The sequence below is a fragment of the Tympanuchus pallidicinctus genome, unplaced genomic scaffold (genome assembly GCF_026119805.1).
Source record: "Tympanuchus pallidicinctus isolate F22 unplaced genomic scaffold, pur_lepc_1.0 scaffold15, whole genome shotgun sequence".
Lineage (NCBI taxonomy): Eukaryota > Metazoa > Chordata > Aves > Galliformes > Phasianidae > Tympanuchus > Tympanuchus pallidicinctus.
In genome coordinates, this window is record NW_026294669.1 from 11,595,955 (window position 1) to 11,623,767 (window position 27,813).

At 41.6% G+C, this 27,813-nt stretch overlaps 2 protein-coding genes across 4 annotated transcripts in view; one reads left to right on the forward strand and one right to left on the reverse strand.

The window, feature by feature from the left end:
- RALB (RAS like proto-oncogene B) overlaps positions 1-25,577 on the reverse strand; it is a 66,631-nt gene extending 41,054 nt beyond the window's left edge. Inside the window, exons 1-7 of one of the 2 annotated variants that reach the window (XM_052676416.1) lie at positions 24,908-25,577; positions 23,326-23,404; positions 22,354-22,463; positions 19,344-20,467; positions 18,056-18,264; positions 15,725-15,845; positions 14,661-14,800 (exon numbers count right to left, since the gene is read on the reverse strand). In XM_052676416.1, the coding sequence (XP_052532376.1) occupies positions 14,661-14,800; positions 15,725-15,845; positions 18,056-18,213 (419 nt within the window). In that variant the 5' untranslated portion in view covers positions 18,214-18,264; positions 19,344-20,467; positions 22,354-22,463; positions 23,326-23,404; positions 24,908-25,577. Of the gene's footprint in view, positions 1-14,660; positions 14,801-15,724; positions 15,846-18,055; positions 18,479-19,343; positions 20,468-22,353; positions 22,464-23,325; positions 23,405-24,907 lie in introns of those variants that run through there. The other variant, XM_052676417.1, reaches the window with a different exon arrangement.
- LOC128077329 (leucine-zipper-like transcriptional regulator 1 homolog) lies at positions 12,465-27,677 on the forward strand. 2 transcript variants are annotated; one of them, XM_052676413.1, is made up of 9 exons: positions 12,465-12,554; positions 12,789-12,894; positions 20,666-20,920; positions 21,790-21,869; positions 22,654-22,732; positions 23,795-23,841; positions 24,478-24,598; positions 25,489-25,675; positions 26,008-27,677. In XM_052676413.1, exons 3-9 carry the CDS (start codon positions 20,758-20,760, stop codon positions 26,702-26,704), a joined length of 1,374 nt encoding a protein of 457 aa, XP_052532373.1. In that variant the 5' UTR covers positions 12,465-12,554; positions 12,789-12,894; positions 20,666-20,757; the 3' UTR covers positions 26,705-27,677. The 2 variants fall into 2 exon arrangements, with proteins under 2 accessions (XP_052532373.1, XP_052532372.1); XM_052676412.1 differs by lacking the exon at positions 12,465-12,554 and having other exon boundaries at positions 12,614-12,894.
- Positions 27,678-27,813: the final 136 nt, after the last annotated feature.

Sequence of the window (27,813 nt, forward strand, 5' to 3'; positions counted from 1 at the left end):
TCAAGACTCCAGGAACTTTTCTAATTAGTGCTTGTTCTGATTAAAGGTTTAATCATCCTTTGTTGTCCTGCACAGTGAAGATGGGTTACATCGAAAATTGCGGTCATAATGACTTATTTAGGAGATTGAGGAATGAGGATTAAAATCACTAATACATGTACTTCTGCAGAGTTTGAGAATTCCCCTGCTCTGCTCCCATGGCCTAAAGTTCAGGCAGATAAAGCAAGCCTGAAGTAACCACAGGTATGTTGGTATTGATTCTCTTCTTGGTTCTCTGCTAATTTGAACATTCATCTGATTTCATCCTGAATTACTTCAGTGCAGGCAAGATGAAAAGCAGACCAACTCAGCATGGTTCTGGTTTGTTTTGTGGTGTTCCTTTTTTCTCTTGCCAGAAAACCATCTTTCTCTTAAATTTTTATTTCTTTTCCCTATTTTCCTTCAAGTTAGAATTATGCAATCACAAAATAATTTTGATGAGAAGGAACCTTTGCAGATCACCTAATCCTTTCCCACTTGAAACAGGGCTAACTTCGGAGTTATATCAGGTTGCAGAGGGCCTTGTTCAGTCTGCCTGTGAATCTAAGGCAGAAACTTCCAGTTTCGCTGGGCGCCTTGTTGAAGGGTTTGAGCACTTTCTCTGTAAAGTTCATATGAAGTGTTATTCATGTTTCTCTTTGCCTATGTGAGACTGTGGGTTTTCCCCTATGTTAGCATACAGTACTTGATAGTTGGATGGAGAAGTAGCTCAGAGTTTGGGAAAAAAGATGGGAAGAAATTACAGTGTGTGGAAATGAAGAAAAAAAAAAACAAAACAAAATAAAACAAAACAGGAGTTTAGCTTTGTAGAAGGCAGTAAGAGAGAAAGAAAGATGCAGAGGGATCGTGGCAGGGAAAGAGAAAATAATGGCATGTTTCACAGGCCAGGGTAGGATGTGTGTGAGAGGATAACTTGGGTGATCAGAAAGCATCAAGACTACAGCTGTGGTCATCACCTCCAGATCTGGGTAGCTCACATCCTAAAATAAATTTACCAAAAATACATTTGTCATGTCATGAAGTTAATTACAGATGCTTGCAGATCATTTTGCTTTCTTAGGTTGCCTGTGCAATTTCAGTTGCGTAGAACACTTTGTGTCTGAGGTACTGGAAATATTTTGGTCTTCTGCTGTCTTCTGTTCTAGACACAGTTGCCTTTTTGTGGCAAGTGGTAGGACTCAGCAGCATGCAAAACAGACACATTTGGTATTTGCAGTGGAGTTATGTTTACAGATAACTCTACTTTAGATCACAATTAATCCTCTGAGAGATCTCTCAAATGAAATGTGTTTCATAAATATATGCTGAGATTGTTCCTCATGACATACATTAAGATTGTTTCTCATGATAACACCAAGGAGTCAGAAAAGCCCTGAGAAATTTTAGTCATAAGCACAATGATGAATAAATCATTTCCAACAGTAATGAAAAGGAAAATCAGAAATTGAAGAATTACTTTTCCTTTGCTGATTACTTCATTGCTCAGGAAAATTCAGTCTGACTGTAGAAATTGCTTTCAGGTGTTCAAGTTCAACTCTAGCATCAACTGCGTCTTGCAGTAGCAGAAAGCAAAGAAGAATTTGGGTACGAGAAAAGGTCTTTAAGAATGCTGAGATGCATTTGTGTTCCTAGGAACTGAAGTCTAGGTGATTTAGAATAGGAAATCCCATTCAGTGATGTAAACGTGTTAACTGATGAATCCTCACAATAATGTTGTGAATGAGGGAAGGCTTATGCCATGTTTTGACAGATGGGGAAACATGGACAGCAAAGGCTAAGTTCTTGCCAGGATCCTTGCCAGCTTCTTTCAAAGTAATTTCCAAGGAAGATCATTCCCTGCAGAAAGCTTGCAGCTACAGACGCCTCTCCAGCTTTCCCTCAGGTGCAATGAGAGAACAAAGAGGGTCAGAGTTGTTGCTACTGGCTTGGCCTTTTTTGGAGCTTGGACTGGACTGTGCTCTGAACAGAGAACAAGCAGAAACAGCTTTTTTCTGTACGATGACTCACCTTGCCAGAGGAAGATTAGTTAAAGGAAATTTGTATTTGTCTGTACTAGTTAGAAACATGTACCCATCACTGCCTAAGTCAAAGCAGTAGGGCAGCAGGAGGGGAAACCTGAGTTTAGCAGTCACAGTTTTTTTGCTGTTGGCACTCCAACAAAAGCAGAAGCAAAAGCAGAGGAATTCCAGGCTGATTTCCAGCACAGTAAGAGATCTTATGCTTGAGGGATGTCAGGTCTTGGATCTCAGCTCTCCCATTTACCATTTTCACTCACAGTCCGTGCAAGGCATACTCCAATCTATCCCAAAAATACACTCTCTTTTCACCTAAGCCTGGGCCAGTACAGGGTTGTTAAACTTTCCTAAATCTCTTCACAAGGAAAATTACTCAGCCAGAATTTTATGTAACTTCAGATTTATTTTTTCGTACTGCCCTTTCAATCAACAAAGCAGTAAGATTGTAACCACAACCTTGCAGTGGCAAAGGTGGAGGTTTAAGAAGCCATTACCTTCCCATTCAACAAACATTCATTAAAACACCAGCCTGCTTCTTTTTCTTCACTCTGATAATAGATCCCACTTGCATCAGGTATTTCATTTGGTCAAGCATACTTCAGCTTTGCCATTCTTTCCCAGAAATGTCTGGAATAGAAAGACTGAATGATTTGTCAGCTAAAATGAATTTGGTTAAATTTTCCATAATACTGGTAAATGCAGTCTGAATGTTGCCAGAAGTAGGGTTTGGTGTATCTATGTTCACATCCAAAATACAGCAATTGCTAAAGGCCCAAACAGTAAAACCTTTCTGGAAGCTCTTTTCATTGTAGCATCTCTGCCCAATTAAGTACTGTTGAAAAATCTGGAGACAAGTGGGACCCCAGCAATATAACGCTGTACATTCTAGGGCACTACTGCCTCAGGAGTTTAAAGTTAGGATTTGTATCACAATAATGAAGGTTGCTTACACCTTTGTCCGAAGAAATGCTTTCATTAATCTTAATAATGCAGAAGCTATCAATTTCTTGGTATGTTGCTACTTGCTAATCCCCAAAATTCTATGAAGTCATCACTTTCAGTGAGCCTTGATGAACCAGTGAATTCCATAAATTCAACCCTATTGCACATCAGCCTGAATCAGTGGACTCGTCTCTGGGTCCCAATGTCCTGACACAATCTTGAGCAGTGCTTAGATATCTGCTCCTGTGTCATTTTAAAGACACATAGATGGATTGGGAATCCTTCTCCTCAGTGTAAGACGTGGGCCATCAGAATGGGAGAACTTTCTGCTTGCTTCATGCTGATTTTCTTAGTTCTACCATGGCCTACAAGCTTCTACGTTGCCTGTTCAGAGCAAAAAGGGGAAACAAAAACAAAAGGCACTTGTTTAGCAACAGATTTTCTTAGTCATCACTTCTAAGTGAAAAGAAAAAGCATCTTGAGTTACACATCTTTGCAAAATAGCAAGTGATTAGTTTTTTTAGTCTGATCACACTCCTATGGCTTCCAGGTTTTATCAGCATCTCAGGTGAGACAGAATGCCTCCTGTTGCTCTCTCCAGACTATTTGTCTTAATATTTGGCAATTATTTGCTCTCATCTCATCTGTGGAGAAGCCTCCCTCTTTATATACAGGCTGCATCCTTTTGTCATGTTGCTGCCAACTCTAAATTCCTCTTGTGTAAATTAAACTGGTTATGTTGTGAGGGTGGGATAGGAGTGAGACGTTCTGAGCCAACAGTCCTTGACCATCAGATGTCGATTCTCTCAGTTTCAGTTATAAGGTCAAGAACTGTTCCTGGACTGAGCCATAAAATAGATCGACATCATTCAGGTCAATGTGGACTTTCAGCACTCAATACAAAAAGACAGAATAATAAACCTAAAACAAAGAGGCTCGCAATACAAAGAGAGCTTATAAAGTGTTATAGATACTCTTGCTTCTTTGAAGATGTGCATCTCATCTTTTGCAACAAAAGTAATTAAATAACAAATAGTTACTGATTAGAGTAAAGATCAAGGAGGGAAAAGAAAATCATGAGTCAGACTGGGCTTCTTACTAAAGTAAATAATTAATTACATATTAAAATAGGCAAAGCATTGCAGAAAAAGAAAATATCCATTTAGCTAGTTTTTTTGGCAGTTCTTCTTAGTCAGTGAGTGATCAGTCAGTACATGATCAGTTATCGCCTGGTCCAATTAATCACATCCTGAATTCCCATGCATAAAATGATCATGCTCACTTGTTTTAAAAAGAAAAAGAGTTATGTAGAGTCTGTGTTCTTTGTTGTCCATCCATCCCATTACCCAGCTTCTTTCAGTGAATGAAAATATGTCCTCCTCAAAACAGGTAGCAAATACATTTTTAACCTACATACATTTCAGAATCTGCTCATCTTTTCACAAGTAGACAGAAACACAAAAATAAAACGAACCCTACAGTATTATAATCTAAGATAAAGTCATTTAATACATTTAAATTGCACTTCGAGAGCTGGGAAGATCTTCGATAATCGCTGTATTGACTGCTTTGCCGACACACCTTCCTGAGCTTAACTACATTTGCTATATTCCATTGAGCCACTAGATGTCCCTCGTTCCTACATAAAGCTCCAGATGAGAGAAAATCCGAAATCAACCAGTGTGACTAAGTTGGAACACAAGCTGCGTAGAAACATTCACAGCATGTAAGATTTCTTCTGTAATTAACGCTGGTTCTTCAATAAACGCCGAGTGTGATTCTATAAAACACAGCAATTCTGAACACTGATATGCCAAACACACAGCCCTAACTGTGCTGAGATACATGCATATGTGCCAAATACAAAGTACAAAAATCAGGTGAAGCTAGAGAACAGATGAAGGCAACATTGATCAAAACAAGCTACAAACCCTTGGATCACAGAGTAAACTGGTACATTCCATTCCCAACTGTTCATTGTCAGCAGCATTTTCCATATGCATGTATTGTAGCCCTTTCTTGCTATTCATGAAGTACAACAGCACAGTCTTGGCAGTCAGACCAGATTTTAATTTAATTAAAGAATTCATTTGGCTGCAGTTTAGTTGGGGTATGAGTGGGCCATATCACTATGTGATTTTAGATAACAAAAGACTGGCTGGGGAACAGTCACTTCAGTATCAGGCTGAATCAGAGTGCAGAGCAACCTACAACAGACACAAGAACAATGCAGACACTCAACCCTGGCGATGGAGAGAGCAAAGACAAACAATGCTCTAAAGGAAACGAAAGGTTTCACCAAGTAAATAGTATCAGGAAGCTGCTAGCAACTGCCCACAGGCTATACAACTCCCTTTTCCCTTCCTGCACTCTATCGGCCTTTAGCAAGTTTCCTCTATGCACGTAAGCCTGACCCCAGGAGCTAATTCACACCATCAGCACTTCGCAAGGCCCTGCCACAGAAAGCACTGCATCTCTAATTCCATTTTGGAAACTCAGATGAGGACTCACTTCCTTAGTATTATAATTACAGAGACAATGAAGGGAAAAAGTCACAATTGAGAGAAAAAAAATAAAAAATTCTACTCCCAACTACTTTTGCTTTTCAGGCAAGTGAGTGGTAGCAAATTACATTCAAGAACTATGGCTCCAGTGACCAATAGCACTGCCATTTTGCCTCACCAAAATGCTCATAGCAGAAGGTCACAGAATTTCTTTTTCCAGCTTTTCAAGAATTCTCAGTGAGAATACAGAGTGTTCTCCCACCTCATCTAATAGCTGAATGATGCAGGTTGTCCTTGGAAATTAAATATCAGATCTCAGCACATGCTTTCAAGACACTCTTAACGTCTGAAGATTTCAGAGTAAGCTCAAGAGTCTAAATGCCTTTATGAATCTTGGTTCAATTCTTAAAATGAAGGGGGAAACGACGCAATTCTCAATAACATTTGTTTGTCCAAGGCATTGTCAAAGTGCAAAGAGCTGAAATATGGAAGAACTGATGTCTACATAAACACAGTCCTCTCTACTTGATGCCTTTGACTCCTCTTGTGTTTCGCCCCTCAGCTGTTCTCAGTTTGATTCCACTGAAAGGAGCAGCTCTTGAAGGCACGGTGATACAAGGCTTCGACCATCTCTGACTCTGCAGCTGCTGCTCTGCCTGCTCCTCTCAGACAAGAGTTGAGAGTTACAACAGCTTTGCAATGAATACACTGAATACTGGTGACCAGCTTCCCCTAGGCCACTGCACTGGAGAGAGCCAAATCCAAAGCCCAGCAACCACAATGTGAGATTTTCACACTGTTATTCCCACTGATGAATGATAGACCATTACTGGATTAATAAATCTTACAGTTCCACACAGTCCTTGGTGCTCTTTCTAACGCTTGATAGCTCTGCTCTTACTGAGTTATTTAACTCAGTCTAAAGCTAAACATTACTTTGGTTTGTTTGTTGTTTGGCTTTGTAGACTAATATGTACATTACAGAGCATCTTTTTTCCCCTTACTACTCTCATTGTTGGCCATAGTTTTATTAGGAAACGTAGCACTCAGCAATAGAGAGAACAGACTGACCTATTGAACTGATTTCGCTCCTCGTCATAGCTGACAGGAAAACGGCTGCCTCAGCGCAGGGTTCTGGGAAGGGAAAACCAGATGTTTCTTGGCTGCATTTAACAGATGTTATTCCAGTTTGCAACAACATTTTAAAATGCAGATCCCAAGAGTTTATGCATTTCCAAAGTATTCAAAGAATGGAAAAGTGAAAATTTATTGCAAGTCTTCCAGTAGTGCCAACCATCCCTTTCTTATCCTTTCTTTCTTTGTGACTCTCTCTCATTTTTATTTTTTTTAACCTGAAATGAACTTCCCCAGTTTCAGCATTCCTGTGGTTCACACATACACCAGAACATGCCTTGGTGCCTACATGCATTAGATAATCAGATTGGGTAGATGAACATTGCCATGGATTTAGCATGTGACCTTGGGCGAACGCTTGATTTCTCTGGCCCCCAATCCTCCACTTGTGCTACGTGGAGCTTGTAAGCTCTCTGTGACAGAGCATCTCTCTCAGCTACCAGTATCTAAAATATCTAGTGCAAAGAAACCATAAATAAGAACATAACCCTACAGTATTACCATTACAAAAAAAAAAATCTTTTAAAAAAAGTTAACTACCAGCTCTTCAAAAAATGGAAATAGAACATAAAGAAAGTGAGGGGAGATGCATGATCTTCATAGGGTAATTGTAGATCACTCTATCAAATGTGGATGCTGCATGTCCCAGCATTAAGTGGAGAGATGGAAGGGCAGATGAGTTGGAAGTTTCCATCCTGTCCTCTGAACAGATTGAGGTTGCTGAGTTGTTCAGCCATAAAAGCCATTCCTTAATTTATAGTATCTTCCCTGACTGAACAAATCGTGCTAGGGCCATGGAGACTCCAAGAACAAGCCAAAACTAGGGAGGACAGGATAGGTATCCTTCAGTATGCTTACCTGGATCCTGCCAGGTTTCCCTCCAAGCACACTCAGCACAGGTAAGGGAAATCTGCCAAGCATCACAGAAATGGAATCATGGAATTGCTCAGGTTGGAAAAGACCTTGAAGATCAAAAGTCCAACTGCAACCTAATCATATTACCCTAACTAACAACCCTCTGCTAAATCACGTCCCTGAGCACCACACCCAGATGGTTCTTAAACATATCCAGGGATGGTGACTCAACCACCTCCTTGGCACTTCCTTCCCTTACCAGCTCCAAAACAGAAAGTGATTCAACTTATGTTAAATATTGCTCTTTCACTGGTTCTAGAAGAAACGGAAGTAGAAAAAGTGACTTTGCTTAAAGAGCACTTGAACTTACCAGAATTCCTGGTATTCAGAGTGATGTACAGATTCAGATTTGGAAGAACTGGAGATCTTTACAGGGGAAAGAGAGGACCAAGAGAAAAGAAGCAGAAGCACAAATTTCATGACAACATTCCCCTGATCTTCAAAAGTATTTACAGAAAAAATGCCTGGTATTCTTTCGTGCCCTGCATTGATACACAACACATGTACTGTAAGCTAAGCCAAATGTGTTATCTTTATTAAAGGGTTCTTGTGGCTATGACTATTTCACCAGAGTTCTGTGTAAATCACAACTTTTAAAAAAATGCAGTTTTAATCCAAAATTTGAATTCTTCTTGTTAAACTAGAATTTATTTTTAATTTAAAAAAATAGTAATGTGAAAATAATCGAGACATTTTCTAAATGTTTCAAAATAAAACCCCAGTATTTAGGAGTAGAAAATATTGAAACATTCTCCAAACAGAAACTAGAAACTTTAAAACAATGATTTAAAATGTTGACTTTTGGAATTAAGGTAGCTTCTTGTTTTACAGCCAGCCATAAAAGATTTTTCTTCTATCTTTATGGAACAGTGTGTATGATTCAGCAGGTCTAGGAGTAAAAACCACTGGCATGTAAAAGTAACAGGGTCAGTTATTAGAACTCAGTGCAGCCTCCAGCAACTCAGAAGAACTGAAGCTGTGCGCCCTTGGTCTTTTCTGACCACAGCCTCTTTGCCTGCTCTTTGAATTTAAGTTTCATAAATTGTTCAAAACTTTACTGGCAGAATCAATAACCAAAATACTGCTTCTCAACATCTGGTTCGCATTCTTCTCTCAGGTACGCTGCAATTCTAAATTAAATTGAATGCTTTACGTGAAATCACTCCAAATTTATGACAGCATACAGAAGTGAACTCAGTTCTTTGTCTTTGAAAGACGTCTGCATTTGCAGCCAAATAAAATCACAAAAGCTTACATACTCGATGGCACAAGAGTGCCATCCAGCGGATATTCCTAAATGTGTTCTCATGGGTGAAATCCTCAGTGAGCAGACGAGTGACTGGTATGGGTTGCACGTACTGACCTGATGGCTGCACATCCCAAGTGCCGAATAGCACTGCTGGCCTGTGATGAGCACTTGTGTCAAAAATCAGTAACTTCATGGAGAGCTGTGCTTGCTTCAAAGCAGGAACGTGCCCAAGGTGAGCCGCTGGGCTCAGAGGTACCACCACCATCGCAACGCATGCTGACTGCAGCCAATAACCTGCTGCTTGTCAGCCCTCCCTGAAGCCATGGCATTACCCCGTTGTGAACAGTGCTAATGTGAGCATTCTTGTACAGAGCCTCACCAGGCTCACAAATGAGAGTGATGGAGCTTTGAAGCTGGTTTCAGGCGAATACTGATGCACCCAGACATCAATGTGACAACAGATCTCTGATCTGCAAAGAACGGGCCCTGAACTCAGACCTTCCACCTCCCAGATAGACGTTGTATCCACTGTACTATATCACAGAAAAACTCCTTCTAGAGGAAACAGGCACAGCTGCTTTTGTGAAGACCAGGTCCCACTGGCATACATTAGAGAGATTTGAAGATTATCTTCTTGAACTGAGCTGCTCTGGGGATCTGCACAGAGTGACACGTCATTTTTAGTTCCTGACTGAGTTGAGATCCACATCAGTTCCAAGTAGCTTGGCCCTGCTGAACCAGAGCAATTTGGGCACTTGCAGAGAGGCTCTCTACAGCTGAATAGTTTACCTTAAAAAAAATGTCAGCTGACTTGGGAATTGAGGCCTGGTGCAAGGTCAGGCTCAGCTCACTGGGGTTTTTCCACCATTTCTGGTTTAGATTTAGAAGCTCAAGTTCTGCCCTGAGTCCTTACTCTTTGGGCTTGGCCCCTAGCCAGTAAAATAAATTCTGGTTTAACAAACATGTATTTGATGCAGATTTTACTGACCTACCTTGTTGCCCATCTCATCTACCCCCCATCTGTAATGTTTCCCTTTATAGTTAGCTGTATTTCTAGCAATGCAGATGTATATGAAAGATTGTGAGTGATTCATGGATTTGATTGGCCTGATTGCCCACAGATTAAATCATTTTGTAGTGTTCCTGTCTTCTACATTCATCTTGCCTCTAAACAGAAATTAAATTATCTGGGGATCTGTGGTCACCATTGCAGGTAATACCTGCAAGGCAGAGAGCTCATCCCAACAAGCAGCCATTTCTGCAATGGTCTTCTCAGGAGTTGCAGAAATAAGAGGAAAGGTATTTTATTTCTGGGTGTAATTCCATTCTGAGGCATCTCTTGCACTAATATGTGACCAGATACCGAAGATCCAGTTTGCCCCTATGAGCAATACAGCAGCTGAAGACCTTCCTCTAAACCCTGCATATAAAGAAGCTGGTATTTTGCCATGACTTCTATCATCTTCCACTTCTGAGGACATTTTACTCTTGTTAAGAGTAATCAGGCATGCAGTAAAAGAGAAAAAATAAAATATTTTAGTTAGAATTGGCTTACACCAAGTAGTCACATCCCAAAATATCTGAAATAGTAAGAAGCATGAAAAAGAAATTATGTACCAACACTTTCCACTGGAGAACAAGCACATGAATGCTGACAATCATATTCATTCTTCATGTTTAAAACTGATATGAGTTTATCTAAGATTTTAGTGTGGTACAATTGCTCTGAGACTGTGAGAGACCAGTGAAACATAAATGTTTTTGTAGTGATCGTCACACTACAGATATGCAAAAAAAAATGAAACAAAGAAACAAATTTATGTTTCTTTGTTCCATGGTAGACAAAAGCGATATTCAAAATGTGATTTGTTTTCTGATAGTGAAACCAATATGAACAATTCAACTTTTAAGAAAAATACATCAAGCCTCCAGCTTTGAAACAAAGCAGGAGCTAAAAGCTTACAAGCAGACCCAGGCTGTCACTGGCAGTGTGATCAGCTTCCCTGTATTTATCCTGTGACAAATCTTTTGCCACTCTTTTCTCAGGTGAGCTGTCCTTCCATAGGTAAGGTTTTACTGCTCCTGTACACTTTATCTGTTTGGGATGGGAGTGCTCTGCCATTGCAGAAGGCTGCAGAGGGCAGATGCGGTGACAGGATTACCGCTGACTCGTTTTTCAAGAAAAGATTAGGAGCAAAGGTGGGACGTGGAAAATCACAGTTTCCATTTTCAGACGCCGTTTTTGAAACTTACTGTTTTCCTAAACAAAAACAGTGATCGTGGGGGTACTACATCTAGGGGTGAGGCCAAGCGAAAACTCAGTACCAGCACAACCGCATCATCCTGGGTGCTCACAGACCTCAAGGGATGAGCCAACACGAAGTAACAGAACTGCAGAAAACCAGCAGACACAGAAGGATCTGCCACCTTCTGTTGCTAGTGAGGACGCTATAATGACGGAAATAATTAGTTAATCTTTAGTTTAAATAAAGCATTGGGGGAAAAGGCTAAAAATAAACACTGATTCATTCCTTGTCAGGGAAGTTTCTCCTGTCAATTATCACATTGTTACTGCTGTTTTTAATCTAGTCAGATGGTGAGATTGGCAAATCCCTTCTGCAGGGGCTTCTGGGTGTTATTCTGTAGAGAATCTTGCTTGAAGGACTGATTGCTGCTTTTATGAGAGCCAGTGGGAGTTTGGCCACAGTCCTTCACGCATGTTAATTTGAGGGACTTCCAAATGTTAGCTAATGATCTCAGGCTTCTTTTTATGAAAGATGTGTGGGTATGTTTTGGAGTTTGTTTTTGTTGTTTTTTTGTTCTTAATCCCTAGCAGGAGGCAATTAAGAGGCTGTGGGGAAAGTTCTATACTGAAGCACTGGATCAGCCTCTCCACAGCTCCTACATACAACCCTATAGCATGAAAAACGGAGAAGCATAATGCTCCGATACTGGAATACACGGGCTCTGAGCACCCTCAGCTGTGGGTGTCACAGAATCACAGAATGGCCAGGGTTGGAAAAGACCTCAAGGATCATGAAACTCCAACCTCCACATTTAAACCAGGCTGCCCAGGGCCCCATCCAATCTGACTTTGTGAACTGCAGAGGAGCTGGACTGGATGACCTTCAAATGTTCCTTCCATCTCAAACGTTTCTATGATTCTATGAAATTGCAGTTGAAGATGCTCGTATTATTATTCACCCAGACCAGACCATACGCCCTGCATCGCTGTGGGCCGGGTGTATTTATTGGTGTCCACTTACGATAACTTGAAAAAACAATTACACTTCTATTTTCTGGGCACAATGCTAACGAAGAGGCGGCAGCCTCCACCCCAGGGCAGGAAAACACGGCAACACAGCAAGGAGAGGCCGTGTAGGTGGGGAGTTTCACTGCTGCCGGTGCTATGGAACCTCACGTAACTGTGAAGAAGTGGAGAGGAAAAAAAACATTGCAGCAGATAGAAAGCCAAGGGCGTGAGCCCAAGCGAGCAGCAGGACTGCGGCTCTGAAGCTCACGGAGGCTCTGGGCTAAACTCTGTTCTGGGAGCTGAGAACAGACAAAAGCCGTCGCCCTCCCCTTTCCCTCCCTAAGACTTCACTCCCGGCCGCGCTCCGGCCACAACCACGCACCGCCCGCCCCGAGCCACCACCAGGCCGCGCCCGTCGGGCCGAATCCCCCGCACCGCGCCGCAGCCGCGCAGGCTCGGGCCGGGCCGCGCCTCTCGCCCTGCCTGCGGCCGCGGCTCCGGAGGTGAGAGGGAGGCGGGCCGGGGGTGGGGGGGCGGCAAGGGGCTCGCTGCCGGGCGGGCGGGCAGCGGCCGGGGCTCCCCTCCTGCTGCGGGGCCGGGGCCTGGGGGCTGAGGGACGGCCGACCCCTGGGCGTGCTCCAGGGGAGGCAGGGCGGGCCGGCCGGCCGGGATTCTCTCCAGAGTGAAAGCGGGGCGGTGATGCTGCGGTTTTGTTTTTGTTTTGTGCCCAAATCCAGATGACGCGGTGAGGGGCGGTGCCCAGAGGGGATGCGAGAACGGGCCCGGCGGCGAGGGCAGCGATGCTCAGCAAACACCTCAGTGCACACGGCCATCACCCAGAAGGTACGAAACGAAAGGTTAAGTGCGAGAGGAAGGAAGCGGCTTCCATCACAGGAGGCCTGCAGCGGGGCCGGCTCTGCGCTCCCTTCCACTCTGGGACATTCCCCATACATCCCTCCTTTGGCACATTCACTTTTCCACGCTCAAAGAGCGTAAAGTGACAAAATGCCTTCCACCCAGCAGAAGACAAAGAAATGCACCCATCCAAATCTCAGGCCAGAGTCTGTCTGGCCTGGGATGAATGCTGGACCGCAGTACCCGGGAATGGGATTTCTCAGAAAGCCAGGAGCCAGGCAAAAATGGACCCTGTCATTCTGAGTCTGAATATGAAAACAGCTTGCGAAACATTTTTTCAGGCTTTGTAACAAAAGAGTTGGTCTTTTTTTTGCTCTGGTATCTAGGCTACATTGTGCATGCTCACGCCTATCACTGGTTTTATTCACATGAGTAATTCCATTTGAATTTGGACCGACGACTTGCATGTGTAAAGTTACTCATATGCTTTCTGTCTTCTTTATATATTGAAATTATGCGGGTTTGTACTTCTTCCATTTCCTGGTGCAGCCCAGTAGCTGTTGGCATCAAGGTTATTGTGAAGCAGCAAAGCCATTCTGACTTTGCGTGCCTGACGCCTTTTCTTTCCTCGCCAAACTACAACTGACTACTCCTTTGTGTGTGATCTATTCCAGCTATGCAATCATATCTTGTTTTTATGCAACCATCTTTCATGTGAGTGCTTAAATTATTTTCTCTGTAAAAGATCCTTTTTGTACTGACAGTCTTACCAGTTGTGCCATCTGATTCTTTTTCAACAAAGAAGTCATGATGTCTTTTATGAATTCTACTACAATGTATCATCTAAATTCATTGCAATTCTACCATCATATCTGAATGTTTTAATATTTGCCAGCTGGAATATTTTATTGTTCTCATTGTCAAAGGCCTTCTCTTTCTGCTTTCTTCAAGCTACAGCTTCTGCAGTTCTCGCAGCCTTGTATATTGTCTCTGTCCCATTGTTCTGTGCTATTCTTAAGGGCAAAATGTTTCTGGGACAGGAAAAGCACATTGTCTGTCTTCCATAAAGTATGGTGTTATATTGAGTTCATAACCAAGTGTAACCTTAGATGTTTCTTTTCCTCCATCAGAGACTATAAACAATAAGCAAGTAAAATTATGTGCATACATTTTATTACTAAAGTTAACACTTTTTAACTGATGTACCCTCAGCTGTGCATTATATACCATAATACTGTAATTCATGCCCGAGGATAGCAGGCAGACAGTGCAGCCACCAACTCATCTCAACTGCATCTTTTCTTCCTAACCTAGAACATTTTGTTGTTCAGTGCAAGTAGAGTCGCCCAGAGGAGATAAATTACCTGGAAGTTGTTTTAATGGCATTTCACAAGTTGTCAAGAAGACACATTCAGTTACACCTGAGTACAGATATATTACATTGAACCTCCAGGCATCTACCTACTCTATCTTGAAGGAATCCAGCTAGTAATGTTCTTGTGAAATCCCCACAAGACGCCTTCTAGGAATGCTGAAAGCTGCTGTTTCTGAGTGGTTGGGTGATGACCTGTGCTTTGGAATGGCCTTCTTGCACTGGTGAGAGTACAAGTTGTTTCCAAGGAAAGGGTAAAAGGCCAAATCCCTATTTGTCTGCACTTTGCGGTGGGAGTTTCATCTGTGTGGATGAAAGGAACTGTGTGAGAACCAGGAGCTGTCTTTTCTCCCTGTGCCTTATCTAGAACATGAAGAATTACCTGTTTGTCTCAGCTGATGTCCAAAGGATCATCTTTTTGGTGTGACACTTTACAGTCAGGCCATCTATCCTGGGTACATAGTCAGACCACAAGACAGAACGAGCACTTGCCGTCGCTGCGGATGGAGTGAGCAGCATGACCTTAAATAAAAATAAAAAAAGATAAGACTTCTAAAATTAGCATGCCTTCTAGGTCCAGAAGTAAATAAAACCCATATACACTCACATTTATTACCAGCATAAACTTTTGATCAGGGTTGATTGGGAAATTTATATTTCCATTAAGTGCCAAAACTGTTTCACTTACTGATGCCTGTTTCTGTTACTTTGGGAAGCTCTTTCCCAAAAACTTAACTCAAAAATTGGTTTGCAGTCAAGTGGTTAATTGCAGTTGTGGGAAAACAGATTTAATGGCTTACCTGGGGAGATCTACCACTCAAAATTATATAGTCTTTTTTTTTTTCATTTATAAAAAAAAATCAGATTCTAATTTACTAAGGAAAATAAACAGAAAATAAGGAGAAATATATGTATTTATGTTTCATCTGTACCAGAAGACTTATTTCAATGGAGTGAAAAAGGTGATTTCTTCTATAAACAAAGATGTAACAATTCCAGAAATATTTTAGTGAATTATTTTTTCCAGATACCACTCCTTCCACAATATTTGGGAAATAGATGAAACATTTACTGCATTATCCCAAACTGAGTTGTGATGGCTTTATTAAAAAATAGGCAATATACTTAGCACACATAAAATATATTTATATTTTTATAAAGGTATTATAAATATATTTATACTGCTTTATTTTACATTATTATATGTAAAGGACTTAAGGACTTGTTTTATAATAGGCAGTAGTGCTACACGCTAATGAAGACAACAGATTTCTTCTGGAAAAAAATACAGAAAGAAGATAACAATAAGGTCAGTTAACAAAAGAAAAACACCACAAAAAAAAAAAAAAAAAAAGAAAGAAAGAAAGAAAAAAAAAAAGATAATAAATCTGCAGTGCTGAGCTTTAACATGACTGGGAAATGAGTTAAAGAAAGACGACGGCTTACCCGCAGCGCTCCAGAAGCAGGCAGGCAGCCGCTGTTCTCAGGGACAGATACTGCAGTCTCATCTGCTCTGCAGTAAGGGTGCGTTGCCCTCGGTGCTCCAGGTACACTCCAGGAATAGTAGCTGTGTGCCAGAGAACAGAAGAGATGTTATATACAAGTGCTAATTACATGTGGCTGCTTTGGAGTAGTCGCTTCATTCAGAATACCTCTTCACTACAGAACGCATTCGGGAGCGCTGAAATGTGACAGTGATAAGAAAGTCATCCTGAATTCACTTGTACAAATTCACATAAGAGCTATTTAACATGAAAGCCTTTCAGATGTTCTGTAAATTTTCAGGTCTGTGCAGTCAGCTTTACGAGGAGTACAGGGATGGTACTGTTTGACCCCAAAGTGCCGGCCTTCCTCCCTGCATCAGAGCAGAGCCGTGCGTCCTGCCGTATCTCCGTGTCTCACGGTGCCCTGTCCTTCAGCTGCCAGCTTCCACCTCCTTCCCTGCACCCCGGCTCCTCCGGCTGCACGCTCAGTCACACAGGATCTGCACATTTACAGCACAAAGCAAGGCACTCAGAATTCTAACTAATATGGGAATATTACAGTTATTCTGTACTCCCAGAACAACCCCGCGCTTGTTGGAATGCTGAAATCCTGAAGCTGAGCATCTCTGAGAATTAGTTTCTGTATTATTTCTGTTTTATTTTTAACCCGGAGACAGTTCCTAACTACTTCAATTTAGGAAATAACAAAACAGCAAACCTTGAGTTACTGAGAGTTAGCACACATGTTAAAGCAGTGGCAGTACATGTGATGTGCTGAAAAAAACCCCACAAACCCTTCGTTCTAAGCTATTCCAAACAAACAAAACAAGTGGTTTTGTTCAAAACAGGCTTTCATAACTTCCTTACAATTTTTTGCTCCAAGATTTTTCTTATTCGTGCAGTCGTGTTGGAGCAGCTGTTAGAATAAGGCCAGGACGAAAGCAAAGGGTTGACGATAAGTAGAATCAGGAAGACCTGCTCAAATTAATTGTTTTTGAAGAGCACTGAAGCATCCAGAAGAAAATAACGTACTGTGCACAGAAAGGTGCTGAGGGCTGAGCCATTAACAACAGCAGAAATTCCTTTTTTCCCCCACCGAGTGATTCCATTTCTCAGTGTGTTCCAAAAGGCTCAATTCTCTTAAATCTGAAACTTTTCTGTCTATTGAAAACAGATGGAAATGAACGGGGGGACCCAGGTAGAAGAAGAGCTTTAATGAGCATGTATTTAAGAAATACTTCAATAAACCATTCGTCTGAGAAACCACATCTAATAGAAATATAAATAATTATCTAATGAGCATATAAACTACATTTCCTGGAGTCATTTCTGTCTTTCCACATTTCCTGAATTATTTTCATTATGAAGCAGTAATGTGGCACCATTAATTGATGAGCGCTCTGTGCTGTAGTTACTGTGCTAATTGCAGCTCTCGAGGTCCTCGTCTCCACCGTCTGACAATCGGGATTGATTGCAGGGGGGTTATTTTTAGTGGGAAACGGCAGAAGAGTTTGGAGAGCAGCAGCCATTTCTTGTGCGTTACAGCTGGCTTGGGAAAAGTTGCACAGCAATGTCCCGAGCTGTCTTTTGGGGTTGGATTTTTGTTGTTGTTTTAAATCCTGCTGAATTTAGAGCTTCCTATTGGATAATTAATCTTGCTTTCACAAAGTTGAAGCAGAGAGTATAGCTCATGGCATTGGTTGCAGAAGAAGCGCAGATTTCCTCTGGAAGCAGGACTTGTAATGGGGGCAGACGGTGAACTTTATGAGTCTGGCTCTTTACAAAGGCAATCTAGGAGTCAAGTTTATAATTAAAGATACCATCGATGATTCGAGCTGGCTAACTTATCCAAATTGTGGAATGAAGCAGTTTGTTCATTGATGTGTTCAGTGATTGCGGGTCTGCCTCCACGTGCTCTATGCCCACGCTCAGCAGGTGAGAATGGCAGGAGACCCCTAAAGCCCTTCTGTCCTGCATCCTGCTCTCCTGCCCTACACGGAGCTCAGCCAAGGTTGGCAAACACGTGGATTGCAGTTTGTTGCTGATCTACTGTATGAAATCAGGAGCATCTTCTGTGGATGTTGATATAAGGGGAGTCAAGGTTTGTGTAGGAAGAATAATAGTGAGAAATATTTAGGAAGAGGAATAACCAGTTTTAACTGGGAACAAATAAAAGTCAAGGGGACAAACTCTTTTTACCTTTGTTAAGTATTAATAGCAGATAATAACCTATCAACTTTTTCTTTCCTATTAAATTGTATCAGAAGTAGCAGTAACGCATCAACAAACTTACAGTGCTTTACCACTGAGGTGTCTTTGTCCCCATTTCTCTGTGGAAGTAGCTGAAAAACAGAGTAACTGGGTATGGCTGCACAGGTTTGGTCGAGTCAGAGAGGAGCTGTATTTCATGGCTTCAGCCTTTTTCCTTTTCAGTGGCATGCCACAAAGCATTATGGACTTAGGCACATATAATGCATCATTGATTCACAACTGCTAGTTTGCCTGGGGAAAAAAATAAAGAGACACACACCATTGTAAATGCTGCCAATCTTGTCTTCTTTCAGACAAAATGCTAAAAGAAAAAAAAATAAATTAATGTCATAAAATGAATTTAGCTCAGTTTGAATAGCTCGCCTTAACAGAATGGCTGCAAGGGATTGTCTTGCAATGTTTTTATCACTGAATCTATTCCAGTCTTACAAATGGTAAATCTCAGAGCAAAACTTTAGAATAAATGAAACAAAATTAGATAGGATTAGACGCATTCCTCATTAATATGCTGTAGCTATTTTCCATAGCTTGTTTTACCGTAATCTTTCTTTTTCCTCTGATCACATACAGCCTGTCCTGCAGGGATCGGTGCTGTAAGCAATTCCTGGGCACCCTCCTGTCATTGACACTGGGATTGTGAAGTGCAAATTTCATCAGCAGTGAAAATACAGTTTTTGCAAATGGAATAGCTAGTTCCTGAAGCTTCTCACTTGTAGCACGCTGTCCAATTTTAGCATTGCGATTTCAGGAGTCAAATAATAGTTCAGACAGGGGCTTTATAAAGTACAAACAGCTGAAACTTGCTACAGGTATCTCTGAGGAGCAGTCAGTGGCATCAGAGGGATGCTGGGCTGTAGGAAAACTGAAGGACCTGGGATAATATGCGTGCTCCTGAAAGCGCTCCCCTGCACTGCCTGGGGACAGCTGAGCTCTGTCTCCAGCTCAGCACACCGTGATGGAGTCGATCCCATTTTAAGGAGGCAGCTCAGCAGGTACCACGCCGGCCTCATCCACAGCACAGGAGGCTGCTGCTGTTTTAAATGTGAGCTTGCTTTTGACAAAGGACTCAGCTGAGAGAGGCACAACTAACATTGCCAGGATCAATTCTCAAAAACTTCAGGCTTTGGAAAACAAGGGGACCTTCGAGCATATGAGAAAGCATTTAAAGAAGGGATATGCATTTGTGCTCTTTTGTGTAAGTACCTCCTGAAACAAGGTGTGTGGGATCAGAGGCCGAAGACTGAAAACTCTTGGAAACAAAACGCTCCCATAAGAAGGGAAGTAGAAGGCCAAAAGAAAGTTTAAATTACCGTTTGCAGGAAACTGTACCCAGGTGTGGTTTCTGATCAGACAAGAAGCATTTCTGCTTTTTTGCCATTTCCTGGTGAATTAACCTGGAAAACAAGCTGTAATTCAAGGCCTTTCCCCTGAGAGGAGAGCCTTTGAGCGCCGCACGGCGGCCATGCTCAGCATACCCACAATCTGAAGACCCAGCACCCCAAGCACCTGCTTACACCTCTGCTCCTGACATGCCAGTGTGCTGCTCTCCCACAGGAAACTCCCCATTGTGACTTCTGTATGCAGGAAGGCTGTGGGCAGCAGAGGCAATAACGTTTCTCTGTGGATGTAAATGGATTTATTGCTGTACATCTGGGGCAAATTTGGTATGCTGTCTTTTTATTATTATTATTATTAGAAATAATTGGGCTAAGTACCTTTAGGTTCATTATGTTTCCCTTGCAACTAGTCTAAAATCAAAATAATGGATTGCTGCACATTCATTACACTGAGCTCAGAGTTTATGCACAGGGCTGCTATGCACAGGGTGTGTCTGTACCAACAGATCCTTACCTGTCTTTTTCCAGTCCTGGATCCCAAAGGGGAATCCAGCTCTCATTGAAACAGTCTTGAAATCGGGAGTCCTTGTAATCTCACTTGGTGATGTCACCGACACAAATCCCAGAATTTGACCTGGTGTTGATCTGTAATGCTTCATGGGAAAATGTACTTTAAAACACTGGGCATTGCAAGTTTTGAAGGGGCTGAGAGATGAGCTGTAGTCCTGGTGTTCCCATCTTCACAGAGCACAGTGACATCTTGTGGCAAATTAAGGGATAGTGCCTTCTTTTTTTTTTTTCCAGATAGATCCTAATTTCAGCTGTTTCAGGGATGAAACAGCTGAGAAAATTCTGGACAAGTGGTAATGAATTACTTTTATCTGTGTATTTGCCCTTTCCCAATTTTGTTTCAAGTACAGCTTACCTGAAACTCACAGAGAAAACAGACAGAACCTTGGTTTCTATCTGCTGCAGGTGCAGGACGTTGTAGTTTGTGGCTTCTGCTCACCAGCATGCTTTGGAAAACAGCTCCAAGAACACGGCTGTCCCAGGCTAGCTGACATAAGGCTCTGAATCAGCACTGCACATGCTTTTCTCTGGTTATCACAGACAGCAAAAATGGTCAGGATGTGATTGATGGGAATGAAAAGAAAATGTTGGAATCTTTTATCATAAAGCAGAAGCTATTTTTCCCTCCCATCATCTTTTATTTTTATATCTAGTTTTTTTAATTTATATATATATATATATATATATATATATATATATATATATATATATTTGTCTTTTTACAGACCAAGGAGGGTCTAACCCCTGCCTGTGATGCTGTGGACCCTCCCCTGGCACTCTGTGCAGTTGGTACTTGGATAGGATCCTACTCGTCAGCATGAAAGGAAAAGCTGCACGCTGCGACTGGAAACGTGCAGCCCAGAGGAAGGCCTCTCCCTGCGATCGATACAAACACGCCTGTGCTGTCTGCAGAGGATTTGTTTACCTCTATGGAGGGCGGAACACCACCAGTCTCAGAGATTTTTGGCGGTACAATATAGGTAAGTTTGCCCCTTTGCTTACTGGTCAAAATAAGAGAGAAAAATGCATCTGGTCATCCTGAAACAGGGGACACTCCAGAGCTGACAGCTTCTCTGGTTAGTGTTTCTCCACCAAAATAATGTTGTACCTCAAGCAGCTACCTAAGCTTTGTAAATGTTTTCAGAGATCAAAGGATGCATGAACTACGTTATGATCATTGGGCAAACGGTGGGATTGTTCCTGGTGTAGGTGTCCCAGAAAGCTTGGATTTGAGCTCTTTTGTTTGGCCAGAAATACTGATTCATTTACAACGTCCCATTTCTAGCTAAGGATGTGACAGAGATTTATTGAATCTTTAACATGGGAATAGTTTATTCATGGAAGAGTGCACAAAAGGAGTGCATGAATACAATACCTTGTAAGACTGCATTAGTAATGCACCATCAAATATGACATTTTCTGAGATTTAATGTATAGTGTTTCCTGTTCAATTGTTGTTAGTAGATAAAACTCAGAACTGCGTTCATGGAATAGCTGGGTTCATGGAATAGCTACCTGCATAGCATTAAAATAACAACCAAACTGCCATTCCACATACGTTTGCTATATGGAAAAATGTACTTAATTGTGGAATTGTGGGGGAGGTGCCTCAGTCTTCTGAACTAACAGGGGAGAGATGACCCAAGGCTTTATTTTAAGATGGCCTGCATCAGAGCAGCAGTTTTTCACTCTTCTTAATAGAAAAGCAGGAAAATGAGGAGATGCTTCTTAACCTTCACGCCTCATTGACCCTGGGTGTGCAGCCACATCCAAAGCTGATCCTTTCACCTTTTTCTTTTTGTCTAAATGTTGCGTTCACCACTGTCCTAACCTGAGCTTTGGTTTATAGCGAGGAATGAATGGGAGCTGCTGGACTGCTCAGGAGATGGACCAGAAGAACTGGAAGAACATTCAATGGTGGCTTATAAGGTAGTAAAGGACAATTTACATTCTCCATATCCTAACATTTATTTTCCTAACGTACAGTAAAATAAAATGCCATCTATTATTATATACTGGAATATTAGACCTCTGTGTCAGTGCCATTCTGGATGTAGCTGTACAGTGTTCTGGACTGTTTCCGTATCAAGTCCCAGCATTTCAGCTTAGCAGCCATGTGCAGCTCCCTGATTTCCTCACTTAACACTCAGTACATAATAGTAATACCAAATACAGACCTTGGCAGCACATTCTTTGACTTAGCTGTACAGTTGTAACAGTTGCTCTGAATTCATTTGCATGATAAGCAACAGCATGAAAACATTCATTTAGGAACTTGCATAGAAAAGGAACGGGGGAGTGAAGGCAAACAAGAATTACAGCTTTACTTGTGAAGGGGAATCAGAATTTAGGATATCAGGAGCTGCAGTGCAAGGCAATCCTCCTACAATTACACATAACCTAGTAGTATTACCTGAGCAATTCCAGGTGTGCATCCCTCACGTTTTCCCACATGACGAGGAAGTGTGTGCTTCTGGGGTGCTGCCCCTGTTCAAACAGCACCATGTTCAGTGGTGCTTCCTACTGGGGAGGATAAAAACATGGCTAAAAGTTGGTGGCTTACAGTTGCCTCAAGAATTCTTAATAGGTTATCCTAAGCATTACTGTTGATTGTATTTTGATGCTGTCAGCCTTTTCATTTCAAAATTATTTTTGCAATTATTTTCATGCTATGTGCCTACCTATACATGGCAAGTATCTTTCCATTTTGCAGGGCACCCTGTACATTTTTGGTGGAATGGTGGATTCTGCTTTCACACAAGCAAAAACCCCTCTCTGGATATATGACACAGGTATGATACACAATAGCTAGTCTCTTCCTTAGGGCATTCCAAGGCCATAGGTACTAATAAATGGTAAGAACCAAGCTGCTTTCTGCTGCTTGTAACAAGCCTCCCCTAGTTTTACAAGAAGAAATGTGTGTAAAACTGAGGACATAGTTTTCCTCTGAAATTAGGCTGTTAAGCTTTCAAAGGAATCAGCTCTTCCTTTAATTGCAAGGTTATTAGCATTACTATTTAAGAAAGCATCATGTATTTTCATGCCTCTTTTTTCATTCCTCCTCCCTGCCCCAAATTTTCCATTTGACCTCATTGTGGCCTCTGCTACTTCACTACGTAACCTTAAGTCAGCGGGTTTATTTTAACCTCTGTTTTCCAACATGGAAATACCTGCTGCTACAGCAGAGATTCTCGGATAGAAGCTCCTGTGTACCATGCATTTAACAGGAGAAAGATTCTTGTTAATCAAGATACTTAGCAGTGAAAATTGTGAAGGAGTTCTGCAGAGGTTTTGTACCTTTTTTTCATGGTCGTTATTTCAGCATTTCCCTGCAAGTATAGCTTTTAATAACATGGACTTGCCTGTAATTCTTCCTTATTCTTACCAGAAGCTGAATGTCTGGTCCCTCTGGTCCTTCAGATCAGTGGTTTTTGACTGTTATCCGAGGACTGTTTTTAAGCGATCTGTGAAAAGGAATGAGAAAAGTAAGGCTGTGGTCGTAAGGTTTACATAATAAATAACAGGAGCCATACTTTCACTGGAAAAAATGGAGATTCTTCGGGTCCAGAAAGCCACAGGTTATTTTTTACTTTGAAATTTAGCTTTAGGAAACAGAAAAACCAATATGGCATCTCGGTGCTTTGATAGCAGATAAGGATACAGGAAGACTATCAAACTGTCAGCTCCTCGGCGCTGCAGTGTTAGGGGAAGCAGATTTCCTCATCCTTGTCAGTGGAAAACACCGAGATGAGGTTGACTTGAAAACGAGATTCGTAATTTGAAGCACTGGTGCTGGAGGAGCGTCCCCTTGTGGTCTGTGGTATAAACTGCGCTTTATTAAAACAATCCCCCAGACTCTGCGAGATGGACAGAGGGCCGCGACGTACCAGCAGAGATGGAGGTAAGGAGCCAGGAAGTGGCAAATGTGTGAATCAAATGCCTGTTGCTTTGTTGATTAAACAGATTGCTTTGAAATATGTTCCCCCAAACAGTTCCAAACTAATCTCTTCAGAGACATGTGGCTGCACTTGCAATAATTAAGGCTTTTTCCTTCTTTACAATTACTGCTCTTAACTTTCTATATAGCACTGAAATTTTAAGCCCTCCACCACTTTTTCTGTTTTTCTAAAATCCTTATAAAGAAAAGCAATTTTAAATGATACATTGCTAGCATGAATGCTTTTAAAACAGGGGTCTGAAAACAGATGGGTGGTCACACTAATACATTTTGAAATGTGAAGTGCTGCAGCATTTTTTATTTCTCTAGTCTGAGCACATTGACTCCTTGAGATACTGCTGCTTTTAAATGAAACCTCAGTGTAAGCATTGAGGTAATGGTCTAATGGATTGGTTTTATATCAGGACGTGTAAAGAATGACCCGTGGGGTTGCTTCAGCTGTGTGTTTATCCTGCATTTTCGAAGAATTTTAACACGACCCAAAGCAGTGGTTTTCATTACTTGGAAATATTCTCAAGGCAGATTGATATGACTTTGTCTGTTAACATTTCTTCTTGTTTTATTACTAAACTATTTCAGAGTTTGGCACCTACTAACAGAAAAGGCCACAGTGCAGTAGTGTACCATGCCAGCATGTACATCTATGGGGGATATGTTGGCATCAGAGGCATTTCACAGGAATTTTGGACGTTCCATTTTGGTAAGTTTAAAAGTTTGATACCTTTTGATCCGGTACAATCAGTGAAAAATGATGATTGCTGTGGAATAGCATGGCTTGCTCTGTGAAGAAAATTCCTATCAGCAGCAATGTTGCAAGTTAGATTTGGCTTCTGTTCAGCAGCATTTAATTACAAATTCTGTCAATTAAACTAATCCCCAGCTGAAATGAGTTGGACTGAATTATACTGGAGGAAGTTCTGCCAGTTTTTTGCCAGTATTTGCCAGTTTTAGACCTGAGAAATCAGGGAGGATGGGGATGGTTCTATTCACTACGTTCTTCAAGGTTTACCAAAAACTTCCAGTTGCAGCAGAGACCTTCCATGACTTCAGAATCTTAAGTCTAGAACAGACCACAGAGAGCTAAACCTGGCAGGAGATGGTTCCACTGGCATGTTCATCATCAGGCTGCAAACCCGACGATTCGCAGAGACTTTCTGAAGTGGAAAGCTTTTGTTATCTGGTGGCCATTCGGGAGCTGTGTTGAAATGAATGATGGTTTATCTTATCTTTCATTCCCTCTCAGGAAGAATGAACACAGACATTAATGAAAGAATGGTTTAGCTGATTGATTTTCCCTCTTCTACTGAGGAAATTATCTTTCCATGACAGAGCTAACGAATTACCTAAGCTGTAGAAAAAACTCCTCTGTAAATAAAATCCATGGCATCTGCCATACAGCATCTGATATTTTCATTATAAGTTTATGCACTTTTTTGCTGTCAGAAATTAAACTGTTAACTTCTACCTTAGTAAGGTTTGAGCAGAACGTCCCCATTCTCCAATAAAGTGGTTACTTTGATACTGAAATAAATCCATTCTCAAATATTAGGATAAAACTGGTAAATTTATGAACTAATGCTCTCCTTTCAGATACAAGGCAATGGCTGTATGTTTCCACCCTATCTCACAACACTGGCCCAGGACCTCGGCACGGTCATTCGGCAGTAGTTTATCGTACAGCCATGTACCTCTATGGAGGGCTGGTGGGGCTGAGTGAACAGAAAGATTTATGGAAATGGGACTTTGGAAACAGCAGCTGGTATAACATCAGAACAAGGTACAGAATATTGTTTGTTAAACTACGTTGACACAGAAAGAGAATTAATCTTACCATATGATACCGCATGCAGGCAGAGAGGAAAATGTTTCCCTTTTGGGGAAGGTAGGGATTACTCAGATTAAGACCTGGTACCACTGCCATCCCTGAGGCTCCGGTTGGCTTTGCTGGGGAGTTGGCAACACGTTGGTGCAGCTGTCAGCAATACCATTTTGATGCCCCACTGCAGCTGTTCAGTGCTCATTCTCTTGAGTCAAAAGAAAAATAGAGGCTAAAGTCATCGTTAGATTCTTGTTGGTCTCCCCATAATTGCTGTTTTTGCTTGTATTTAGCCAAGGACCTCCTCCAGCAGTAGGTCACGCTTCAGTAGTCTTCAAAGACTCAATGCTGGTTTTTGGTGGAGGGATTTCCAACTCCAGTCCTAATGAAGACCTCTGGAAGTACCATTTCCATACACAGACATGGAAGAAGCTAAGTGGCGTTACAAAGGCAAACTTTTCTCCTAAAACATATCACTGCATGCTGGGTATTGGCGTTGGCTTTCAAACTACCTCAGATTTCACTAACACATTCTCCAGACACTGGAAGAGTAAGAAGGAGCACCACCAGCTGGTGACCATCCCAAAGCACTCCTACTTCTGCAGCTACTTTCGCCAGCAGCCTGCATACCGAGCGTTCAGCAACGAGGACAGTGGTGCCATTGAAATGAAAACCTTTAGCTTCCCTCTGGAGCCAGTGGGTTTTTGTGCATTTCAAACCTCTTCAGAGGTGGAAGCAGACCCAAAGAGAGCAACAAGCATTTTGACAAGGGATGGGTCTGCCCCTCTGTTTCTCTCTTCTGAAAAAGAGACTTTTGCTGCTGCTGCACTTGTGGAACAAGAGGAGGGAACCAACTGTCAGCATGCAGCTGCAGGAGATGAAGTTAGCAGCGATGCCAATGTGCTGCTGCTCATTGGAGGCAAACCTTTGTCCAGCTTCTCTGAAATCTCATTGTGGCAAACGGAGTTTGATAGCTTGTCATCTGTTTGAACGCAAAGCAAAAGAACAAATCCCTGCCAACGTGCTTAGGGGGCAACAAACCAACCAAACAGTGTTTTCAGTTTTCTGTCAGCTCACTGGGAAAAGAACAAAACCTTCTCACACATGTTATGCAGAGATTTTTTTTTACAATGTGAACAAAAACCTCTCTATACATGTAAGCCACAACTGACATAAAAATTACAGTTCCCAGGAGGAGCTTGTTGGAACTTAGCTGCCATTGTTACTTTTCCCTTCTGATCACCTAACATCCTGAAGTCACTGTGGCTGAGGCTGCATTGAAAATCAGATCTGCTGTAACCCCTACTGGCTCCATAACTGCCATTTGAAATGTTTGCTCATCTTGTGGTGTGCCAAGTAAAAGATACACACCTCTAAAACTGCAGTGTAATCCAGCTTGGGCACGTTACTTTCACGTGTGGCTATGAGAGATCTGATGAATCCTAATGGCTTTTTCTTCAGAGAACCCTCTTTGCACAGTGTGTCCACAACAGCAGATAGCATATTGCATTGAGTATGTGAGCCTTTGCATGGTTTATTTTCTTTGTTTAAAACTTCATGAGCATTCAGATTCACCAAGAAAGGTGTTTTTTGGAGAGAGAACATCATCCAGCATTTCAGGTATTTCTGTGTAAGTTACTGAGGTATCTGCCTTCAAGTTATTGGCCTTCTGGTTGAATTCAGCATCCTCTAGGAAGAAATTATGATGTTTGAAGGAAATATTTAATATTTCCAGTTTTTTTAATAAGTAGTTCTCAAGAGTTTCATAGGAATTATGAACTTTAAGTGGAAGTATTTACAGATACTTTCTTCATCTTTTCACAAGTTGCTGTCCCATGAAATCGGTACAAAAATTACAGATGGGTTTGCAAAAAGTTATTTAAGGATTACTTGGACCTTCAGTGACCTTTGGAAACTGAATTGTATGCTGCCATATAAGTAAAGCATGCTGCACTTCCCATCAGTGTGTTCTTGTTTTCTGTGCTTTCATGAATTTAAAATATATATTTACACTTTCCAAACAGCAAAGAACTTGCCTCTTGGAACAAACCACACTCCCACAACCACCAGCCATCTCGCAGCAATCCTGCAGGCCTTAT

Coding starts and splice junctions, on each gene's coding strand:
- LOC128077329 (XM_052676413.1), top strand. CDS start 20,758: ATGAAAGGAAAAGCTGCACGCTGCGACTGGAAACGTGCAGCCCAGAGG. Junction 20,921..21,789: donor TTTTTGGCGGTACAATATAG/GTAAGTTTGCCC, acceptor TTTGGTTTATAG/CGAGGAATGAATGGGAGCTG. Junction 23,842..24,477: donor ACGTACCAGCAGAGATGGAG/GTAAGGAGCCAG, acceptor AAACTATTTCAG/AGTTTGGCACCTACTAACAG.